The 10469-nt window shown below is 68.8% G+C and overlaps 1 protein-coding gene across 1 annotated transcript; it reads left to right on the top strand.

The window, feature by feature from the left end:
* Positions 1 to 7697: 7697 nt before the first annotated feature.
* On the top strand, positions 7698 to 10018 carry PRR35 (proline rich 35). Its single transcript, XM_086376616.1, has 2 exons — positions 7698 to 8930; positions 9194 to 10018. The coding sequence occupies exons 1-2, from the start codon at positions 7828 to 7830 to the stop codon at positions 9813 to 9815; spliced, it is 1725 nt and encodes a 574-aa protein (XP_086232742.1). The 5' UTR covers positions 7698 to 7827; the 3' UTR covers positions 9816 to 10018.
* The last annotated feature ends 451 nt before the right edge of the window (positions 10019 to 10469 follow it).

Raw genomic sequence — 10469 nt, 5'->3', positions numbered from 1 at the left:
GGTACCCAGGCCTGCCTCCCAGGGAGCCTTCAGGGGCACCCTGCCATCGGCTGCCTGCACCCCAGGAAAGACAGGGCATCCAGCTGGGGCAGAGGCTCAGGCCCAACCCTGTGGTGGTTTGCAGACTGGTACCCATGAAGCCTCAGAAGGGCCAGGCCCGTGCCGGGCTTTTCTTGGAGAGAGAGCTGTGTTCCAGGCACTTGTCTGGATTTGTCGGTCCTGGGCGGAGCAGAGGGAGAGTGGGGCTGGGAGATAGCCACCCTGTGCCCACTCCCTGCCAGGCTGGGTGGCGTGCGGCCTGCAGTCCCAGCCCAGGCTCTGTGTGGGGCCAGGCAGGCCATCCTCCCAGCAAGAAGGGGGGCTGGGGTGCCGAGGCCGCACAGGGTGTAAGAGGCCTGTCTCGGGCCAGCCTATCGAATGTGAAAGCAATTAAAGCCACCAGCAGTGTTCGCTCCAGGCGGGCCTCGGGCGGCGGGGAGCTGCCACAACGCATCTCGGCTCAGCACCTGGAGACGCCCCCCCACCCCACCTCCTGCTCCATCCGCGGCTGCGCGGCCACGCCGGACCTTGTCCTCCGGGGGCCGGGCTCCATCACCCCAGGGCGTCCCAGGGAGCCTGGGCCCGCATCGCTGCAGCCCTGAGACACCCAGGACATGAGAGCTGACGGGCCTGGGGGCTGCCTGCCTCCCTGTCAGCTGGCCTGGAGAGCCCGGCCTGTGCCCGCTCCCCTTGGACACCTTCCTCGGCAGGGAGGGCTGAGGGAATTAGGGGTCAGGGGCCCACGGGTAGGACACTTCTCGGGGACGCAGCTGCTCCCAGGAGGTGCTGCGGGTGCTGAGGTGGGGCCTAGCGGCACCTGGACCTAAGCCGGTGCGGGCGGTGGGCGAGGCACAGCCTCCTGACGCACCCGCGGGGGCGCCTGTCCGGGCTGCGTCCCCCCACGTCCCCTGTCTTTGCTGGCTGGAGCGCCTCCCGGCCCCTTACCCAGGCCGCTTGGCTGCCCACCCGTTGGCCGCGGTGGCCTTCCCGAGGCAGGCGGTGGGGTGTTCTCACTTGTGAGGCAGCCCTGTCAGAAGCACTTAGTGTACAAATTAGCTGCGGCCTCCCGCCTCCTCCGCGCTCTGGGCTCTGGGCTCCGCAGACTCCCGCCTGCCCCGGGCGCCCACCCACAACAGCGGTGGCCAGCCGGCTCCTCCGTGGCCCCTGACCTTGACCTGGACAGGGGTGACTGCAAGGGGCGGGCATCCAGCCAGCCAGCAGGGGCTCCTGCTCTCAGCCCAGCACCGAGCCTGCCCTGAGGGCCAGGGCCAGCGTGCAGAGCCATGGGGGGATGGACCCCGAGCCACACACAGACTGCAGCCCCCGCTGCCCCGCCTGCCGGCCGGCCTGCCACTCAAGCAGGGAAAATCGCCTGTGACAGGCCCAGGAAGGCCGGGCCCCGAGGGCCGCGCGGGACACGCACAGCTCCTCTTCCAACATATGGTTGCTGTCGGCCCCGGGCGCTGCTCGGCCAGCGCGCCAGAGCTCTGCGGCCTGAGCTGCGCCCCCACCCGCCCGGCCGGCTGCTCCCTCGGATCCGCCCGGCCCCTGCCCCACTGGTATACGCCCCCCGACGGGGAGCTCACTCCCGCGGCAGCCCCTCCAGCTAGCAGCCAGGAGCTTCTGGTTCCAGGACCTCCAGTGCGCGTGGAGAACTGGTCCCGCCCCACCCCAGGGGGTCACTGAGCGAGCTTTGGTGGAGGGGCCAGGGGTGCTTCCCAAGGATGGCGCTGGTTGGGGAGGGCTGCAGTGAGCAGGTTTGGGGCCAGGAGCCTCCCAGCTGCACACCCTCTCCCTCGGCGTGGGCCCACTCTGCGCCATGTCCTGGGCCGGCTGGATAGCCCCACAATGCCCTCCCTAGAGCATGCCCCCCATGGGCGCGCCCCTGCGGGTCTGTGGCGGCCCCCACCAGTGCCCCAGTGTCACCCGGTCCTGTCAGTGTGGCTTTGCTGCCCCCTCACAGACCTGCAGTGAACCTGCTGTGGCTCCCCAGTGCTCTCAGGGCCCCGGGCGTGACCTTGCCCCTGGGGACCGTGCCATGAGTCCCTGAGGCCACCTCGAGTGTGCAGGAGGGAAGTGCCTAGGATGACTCAGGCTCTGCCTGTGGTGGAGCTCTCAGACACTTGGGGGGCTGCCACGTGTCATCAGCAAGAGGGTAACCATGAGCCATGGCCATCGTCCACCTGGCGCTGACCCCTCCCAGGGCTCAGACCCTGCTCATGGGCTGTGCCACTGTTCCCCTTCCCATGGGGTGAGCAGAGGCTGCCCGACCCCAACACCAGTCCTGGTGAGGGCTGCGCATGGATGCTGAGGGGAGGAGACAGGCCTGCCTCGGGCACCACACCGCTGTCCCCCTGCCTTCCCTGGGCCCACTGTCCGTCCTGCCCATGTGCCCCTGGCACACAAGTGCCGGCATCAGTGGAAGTGACAGATGCGCAGCCTTGGGCAAGCGGGCAGAGCAGGTTAATGGCCATGATGCCTCCCTGGAGGCAGAGGGAGGGGCTGCGTGTCTCCCCGCCCCACACCAGGACAAGCTGAGGGAAGGCTGCTCCCTAGGGCCCCCTGCCCAGTCTGCAGGCCCAGACCGATACCCAGGGAGCATGGGCAGAGGATTCCCGGCTCAGGCCACAAGGGGATCAAGCCCCTGAGCTCAGGGGTCCCTGATGCTGCCTCTGGGGTAGGGCCAAATCCCTGGGCCCGAGCACGCACCAGCATGTTGGGATGCTGGGGTGGGGCCTGTGGGTGGGTCATGACCTCCTGCCTCCCACCACACCCTACTGCAAGGTGAAAGTGGGACAGGCTCCGGGCACACTGTACCAGCTGCGGGGAGCAGAGATGCCCACGGTGGCTCAGGCAGAGCACCACTGACCAGCCTCCCCTGCCGCGGCCAGGGCCGGCCTGTGCACCCTGACTCAGCACTGGGGACAGGCTGTCAGGCTGAAGCTACAGCTGAGCTCTGGGACCCCTGCTGTGCACTCAGGGGTACCCACCTGTACCCCTGGCAAAAGCCCTCCTGGAGCCCGGCCATGCCCTTCAGTCTGAGCTCAGGGGGCAGGACTACTCCGTGTCCCGCCCATACTCCGGGGAGGGCTGTCCACAGGGCCAAGCTGCCCTCCATGGCCTCCTGCCCCTTCTCTGGGGCTTTACCAGGCTGTCCTGAGACGCCCCTCCCTTCCCCTGGAGGGTGGCAACAGCCTCCAGCCAGCCGGCCCCCTGTGTGGGCAGCAGGGCCTCCCAGAGAGCAGGAGGAGGAGTCAGCAGTGGGGGGCCAGGAAGCTCAGTGCCATCCCTGGGACCCCCAGCCCCAGGTCTCAGGGTGACCTGTGCCCCCTGCCCTGTCTGGGCAGTGCCCAAGATGGGCCGGGGCCTGGCTGTGTGTGTCCGGAGTGGGGTCTGTGTGCAGAAGGAGCAGGCCTCTTGGCCCCGACGCTCCGCAGAGCTGCTGGCGTGATGACCGCTCAAGCTGTCTCCCGGCCTGGGGCTGCCTGCACGGTCAGCTGGTCAGCTGGGCCAGGCCGGGCAGGCAGAGAGGGACGGCTGGTGGGCCGTGCCCACGCCCCGCAGCCCTCCACCCCTCCCACCCTGCCCTGTGGGCTTGCCGGGGGGAAGTGGGGTCTCCCCAGTTGTATCAGGGAGGGTGACACTGGACAGTCACCCTCACACCAGTGTCCTGGCACTGGACGCCCCCAGAACATGGCGCCCTGCTCCTTACAAATGCCAGTCAGGGCTGACCAGAGTGCCAGCAATAGCGCCGTGGCCAGTCACCCTCCTGCACAGCTGGGGAAACCGTGGCCAGGCTCACAGGGCCCAGAGTGCTCCATCCCAGAGACCCTACAGGACACACCTTTGCCCCCCAAAGTGCCCCTGTCCCCGCACTGAGCTGCACTGCCATGGGCTTCAATGGGGGTTCCAGAGAAGGTGGAGCGGACACTCATGGGGGCCTCTGGGGCAGCACTTGCCCCTCCGATGGCAGACCCCACCCCACTCCTGAGATGGACATCACGCACCTCCGGGTTCGGACACCGTCCCCTGAACAAAGGCAAACATCCTCTGAGGAACTGGCCTGGCCTGCAGTCTGTGTCCACTTCCAGAATGGTGCTGGCTGCTCAGGGGGACTTCTGCTAGGACCCAGCTGAGACGTGGGGCCCCAGACTATTGACTTTGGATGTTTGGTATCAACATGGAGTCAAGCTTTGCGGGCGGTGGAGCGGCTCAGGCTGTGAGGATAGAGGGGGCGGTGTTTCCTGGTGGGCCCTTTCCCCGCCCCGCCTGGTTCAGCGGCCCTCCGGGGAGGGAAGGGCAGTGGAGAGGAGGCCTGCCAGCAGTGGGCAGGGGCAGGGCCCTCCCCAGAGCACCTGCCAGGGGACTGGGGGTGATGCTTCCAGAAAGCAGGAGTGAGCACATGGGACCCTCTTTTCCAGAGTTAGTGACTGTCAGTGGGCAGGGCAGGGGCTTGGAGGTGCAGAGCCATTCAGCCTCTTGTTTGGAGAAGAGAGAAGGGCACTGCAGGCAAGCCTTGGTCAGCAGAGGAGACTCGCTGCACGAGTGTGCAGGGCTCTGCCCTCCTCAGCCAGCTCTGTTCTCCAAAGTCCTCCTGTCCCGGGGCTCAGCCTCCAGGCCCTAGCTCAGGCGGAGGGGCTGTCAAGGGGCCAGAGCCCTGCCCTGACGGATGAATGCTGACGGCCCCACTCCCTGCGCCCTCGGCCGCTGACACCCCATCATACCGCTGCGGGGACCCCGGGAGACCTGGCTGCCTCTGCGCACCCCCGCGGCAGCCTGCAGGCGACGAGGGCGGAGACGTGCCAGGCGCCCCTCGTTCGGCCGCACACCTGCGTCTCCACTGCGCGCGCCTCCACGGGGCTGCCCGACCCTGCCCTGCTCGGGCGGCGCCACCGGTGTCACCGGCCAAGACTCCATCCACAAGTTGCCGGCGCGGCGCAGATTGCTAAGCCGGTCCCGGGCGCGCGAGGCCGGTGAGTGCGCCGAGGGGGCGACTGCGGGCTGGGGAGTGGGAGAGACGGGGGAGCACCCGAGGTGGGGAGGGGATCACTGCCGGCGCTCGGGCGCCTCCGCCCCCCTCGAGCCTGGGTCGGAGGTCGCCGCGCCCCCCGGAGCCGGCGCCGTGGCGCACGCGCCGCCGCTCCTGCCACCAACTTCGGTAGGTGCAAGTCGGCGTCGGGGAACGCGGTCCGTGGCGGAGGCTTCGGGGACTCGCTGCCTAGTGAGTGACTGCAGACCGCGCGGGGTCCCTCTGCAGTTTCCCTGGCGGGAATCGTGGTCGCGCCCCGAGAGCCCGTGCAGGTCCCTGGGGTGCGGGGTCGCGGCGGCGCGGGGCGGGAAGTTCCCGCGGGGTTCCGGGGCTACGCGCAGACTTATCACGGCGCAGCAGGCTCCATTCTGCCCAGGGCGCAGGTAGAGCGGGCGCGGGCGGCGGCGGGTCTGAAGTTTGGGGGCCGCGAGAGGCCGCCAGGATTGTCCGGGCGTGGGCGGGGCTGCCCCAGCCCCACATCCCCCACTTCGCGGTGTCCAGGCTCCACGAACTATTAGGGCGCAGTAGAAGCGTCGTTATAGGAGGACGCCCTGCAGGGAAGCGGGGAGGGAGTTGGGGTCTGGACTTCAGCCCTGGAGGAGCCTGGTCACCTGCACAACGCCCTGTGGGGTGCTCCCAAGTCCCAAGGGCGCAAGACACAAGGTCTAATCCCCTGGTGGCTGCCGGGGGCTCCAAGCGCTGGGTGCCCCCTCTCCCCCCTGGGGTGGGGCCTCCTGCCTGGCCGGCTGTCAGCTCTCCCCCAGCCAGGGAAGGGTTAGTGGGACCAGGTGTCTGGGCCAGCACATGGGGGGCGGCAGGCCACACTGGGCACAGGCACCCAGTCACAGTCACGGGTTGGGACACGTGTGAATGAATATGCCTTTGGAGGTGTGGGGTGTGTGCTGGTGTCTGGGGGTGTTTTATGCTTGTGCACAGTCATGCTGGGCAGGTACCAGGTGTTCTCTGGGCCCCCATGGGGTCAGCGGCACTGAGATGTCTCTCTACCAAGCCCCCCTGCAGCCAGGTGACTGCTTCGAAGCCCAACACAGGACAAGCCTCTTGTCTGCTGAGTTCAGGGGTCTAGGAGGAGCCCCCCCAGTCCAGGGGCCCGGCTGGGAGGTGGGGTGGTGGTGGCACCAGGCGGCACAGCTGTGTGGCTCCCAGGGCTGGGTGATCGATGGCCCCAGCACAGCCGCCTCTGTCTCTGGAGCACACACACCCATTTGTCATCTGTGTCTTAGGGGGGCGGGGGGCAGGGGTGGGGCCTGCCTCTGCACCCACCGCCAAGTTCAGGGCGTGTCTGCGGCCCTCTAGGGCCCCAGCCCCTCTCCTCAGCCAGCCCCCTCCTCCCAGCCCTGCTGGGAGCCCTGTCCCTTCCCGGATGGCCGCAGCCCTCCACACTGGAGCCCTGGCCATGCTAGCCCCCTCCCAGGGCCCGTTCTAATGGGCGGCCCTCTCTGCCCCTCTGGCCATTCCCATGATGGGGGTGCCCGCTCAGTGTTTGGAGGCAGCAGACGTGACTCCCCGCCATGTGCAGAGCCCAAAGGCCAGCAGGGAGGACGATCTGCTCCCGATGACTGCCCCAGCCCTGCCCAGCTGAGCCTCAGGGAGTGGGACACATGCCCGTGTGTCCACACCTGTGAGTGACTGTGACCCTGTGCGTCCTCGGTGTGTGTATGTGCTGTGTATTCACATGGGCGGTGGCCTGTCCACTCTGAGTGGTCTCTGAGCCTTTTGTGCCTGGGCCCCCTGCATTCTGGCAGCTGCCCGGCTCTGTTCCGAGGTGGCCCAGCTGCACCGAGGTGGTCTCTCTGGGCGCTGCATGAGGAGGGCTCGGTAGGAGCCCTGCACGCTCGTGTGCACGCACTCGCCGAGCCCCAGCCGAGGCGCGCACTGGGGCGGTGGACGGCCCAGGTGGCAGCCCAGATGGACTGTGGAGTGGCTTCTGAGCAGGCGAGCGGGGTGTGGGGAGAGGAGGGTCTTGGCCAAGCTCGTCCGCGGCAGGCTCGGCCGCCGACCTGCCGGCAGCCACCCAGATGGAGCCGGGCTGAGCAGGTGGCCGTGCCGTGGGGCCATGCCGGACATCCACGCCCCTCAGCCTGGCCTGGCCCACGCAGGGTGACCCTCTCAGAGACCGCAGTGCCCAGGGACACCCTGCAGAGCAGGGCCGTGCTGTGTTGACAGGCTCTTAGAGCTCCTGCTGCTCCTCATCTCGGCTGCCCCGGGAGCAGGGGTCCCTTGGGGTGGGGTGAGACAGGAAGGGCCGCGTCCCCAGAAGTGAGTCTGCTCATACTTGGCTTCCTCCAGTCACTCACCAGTGCCCCAGGGGTAGATGGAGACCCAAGCTCTGCTGGCATGGGGCAGATGGGTGTGGATGGAGTCACCCCAGAATTGGGCCTGCCGGGGACTGGCCAACATGTACGTAGGGTCAACCAAGAAAGTACAGGACTTAAACTTAAATTTCGGATAAACAACAAATAATTTTTTAGTGCCCAAATGTTGGCTCGGCCATACTTACAGTAAGAAAGCATTTGCTGTTTGCCTGAGTCCCGTTTCCCCATTTTTGTGTGCTGACCGTGTCTGCTGACCCTCCAGGGAGGCCGGCAGGGAGGCCTGCTGGTCTGGGCAGCAGAGGCCGGGGAGGCGGAGGGCCGCTGTGGTGACGGGGCGGAGGGGGGCGGTTCGGCTAGGGCGCTGGCGCTGACGCAGGCCCCATCCGCAGGTGGCATGGGGCCGGGGCCCGCCCGCTAGCCGCTGCCATGTCCCGAGAGGCCGGCTCCTGCCGCCTGGGCCCCGGGGCGCGCACCCGGGCGCGGAAGCCCAAGAAGCCGCACTACATCCCGCGGCCCTGGGGCAAGCCCTACAACTACAAGTGTTTCCAGTGCCCCTTCACCTGCCTGGAGAAGTCCCACCTCTACAACCACATGAAGTACAGCCTCTGCAAGGACTCGCTATCCCTCCTCCTGGACTCCCCCGACTGGGCCTGTCGCCGCACCCCGGCCACGTCCCGGCCTCCCGCGGCCACCCCGGGCCGCCCCATGGACCCCTTGGCCCCAGCTGACCCCGGCGCCCGGCCCCGAGGGGCGCGGCTCCCGGATTCCCCTGCCACACCTGACGTGGACCTCGCGGCCACCGATGTCCTCTCCCTGCGTCGCCGGGTCGGGGGCCCCCGGCTGGGGGCCGAGGGCTCCTCCTCAGGGACACCACCCCCTGAGCCCAGGGACGTGCAGAAGGGTGCGGGCCTGGAGGGCCTCCTGGCCGAGTCGTGGAAGCTGGGGTCGGGCGGGGGCCGGAGGAGTGCAGCCGTGGTGGGCGCCGTGGGCCCCGAGACCAGTGTCCCCTGCTACCCCCCGCCCAGCTCCGGGGAGCTCCCCGAGGCCCAGAGCCTCCACCTGTCCCTGCTGGGCGTCAACTACCCTCTCGGCCCGGGCTTCTTTTCCTACCTGGGGCCCTCCCTGGCTGCCGCCGCCCATGTGCCCTTCCTGACCTCGGCCAGCCCCCTGCTGCCCCCAGCCGCTGCCTTCCCTGCCCCACAGCCCCCCGAACGCCCCGCCCTGGCCCCCCGCCTGTACTACCCCCTGCTGCTGGAGCACAGCCTAGGGCTGCCGGCCGGCAAGACCGCCCTCGCCAAGCCCCCTATGCCCCTGAGAGGGCCTCCTGGGGCCCTGGTCCCTGGGCTGCTGAAGGTGCCAGTGCCGGGGCTGGGTGGGCCCTGGCCCCGCAGTGCTCTCAGGGACCCCGGGCAGGAAGAGCAGCTGGGGCAAGTGGCCCAGAGCGACCCCAAGAGAAAGCTGGCCCTGGGGGCCCAGCCAGAACTCCTGAAGGCCCCCTGCAGCCGAGCGAGCTTCAGCGCCCAGAGCAGGTGGGTGTGGGGTCCCAGTCATGGGGCACTCAGGGAGGCGGGAGGAGGGCTGAGGGGGCAGGGTGGCCGGGTGGCCCCCCACCAGAGCTCAGCCGCTAGGAATATGGACTGCAGGCTGCAGAGGGGAGACTGAAGCACACAGCCAGCCTTCCTCCCTTCTGGGGTTCTGAGGCCCCAGGCGAGGGTGCCAGGCTGCACAGGGGCATGAGGGGCGGGCACCGTGGGGACAATGCAGCCTCCTGACCGGCTCCAACCATCCCCAGCCTGCGGACCGGCCCCTCCGCGATGCTCTGGCCTGAGGACGAGGAGCTGAGCGACCTCGAGACCGCTGGCCCCGCAGCCTCACTGCCCCCGCAGCCGCTGGGCCTGGCACTGGGGGGCCCTGGGCATGTGGGTGGGGACCTGACGCGGGCCCTGGGCGACTGTGCCAGGGCGGAGCAGCGCCTGGGCCAGCTGGCACCCGCCGGGGGCCTGGCCCCGCGGCCCCTGCGGGAGCAGCTGGGAAAAATCCGCCGTGAGCTGCTCACCATCCACCAGGCGTTGGTGCGGGCCGCGCGGCCACCCGACGCACCCCTTGACCTCTCTGTGAAGCGGGCTCCCGCCAAGGGGCACGAGGTGCCCACAGGGCCATGGACGCAGCCAGAGCTGGGCCCCACACTGGCCCGGGGGACCCCAGAGCCACGCGGCCTGCTGGCAGCCCAGCCTCTGACCGGCCACACCACCAAGTGTGAGGCCGACTCCAGTGTCCCTCCGCCGGCCCTTCCCCTGCAGGGGCCCGAGGACCCTGTCATTCCCAGCAGCTGGGGCCCCCACGGTGGGGCTGGGGGCTCCTGGCCCCCCGAGGCCGTCCCGGGCCTGCAGAGACCGCCGGGTGCCGAGGTCTGACCACAGCCCCTGCTGCCCCCGTGGTCCTTCCTAGACGGGTGCCCTCCTCCGACCCTGCGCCCGCCGCCTGGCTCCCCTCCCCTCCTAGCATGCCTGGGGACAGACCCCCACCTGCTGTGGCCACGCCTGCCTCTAGGGCCATGCAGGCACCGCCCAGGGCCCCTTGGTGAGCACGTTTGTGGACATTAAAATGGAGACCACCTTCACACACCCGTCTGGGCTCCTTCTTCACTGCCGCTGCAGCGTCACCGTCCACGTAAATGTCCCCAGACTGGGCGTCGGGGCACAGTGTCCTGGGCCCTCCCCCGGGACCCAGAGTCTGGGGAGAGAGTGGAGCGCTATCCACAGGGGCAGAGCAGAGGCAGGGAAGGCAGGCATGCACAGTCTCAGATTCTCTGCATTTCTGCATACGGGTGGTAGGCACAGACCCCAGGGCATGCCTCCAGCCCCATCTGGCCGGCCAGCCCTAATGTCAGATTCGTCCAGGAGGCTGCTCGCTCTGGTTAAACAGTGCCCCACGTGCTGTGGCCCAGGGCTGGTCGCACAGCGTGGCCTTCACTGGGCCCTGGCCAGCCCCTGCAGCTGCGATAGGCATCGGGCGGCTTTCACAGCCCACTGCCTCCCTCCCAGTGCGGCCAGACTTGGCTTTCCCAC

Source organism: Bos grunniens, chromosome 25 (genome assembly GCF_055505025.1).
Source record: "Bos grunniens cultivar Pamir isolate PY7600 chromosome 25, Bosgru_T2T1.0, whole genome shotgun sequence".
NCBI classification, from domain to species: Eukaryota; Metazoa; Chordata; class Mammalia; order Artiodactyla; family Bovidae; genus Bos; species Bos grunniens.
Note: the sequence above shows the minus strand (reverse complement) of the source record. Positions and strands in the feature narration are given on the sequence as shown.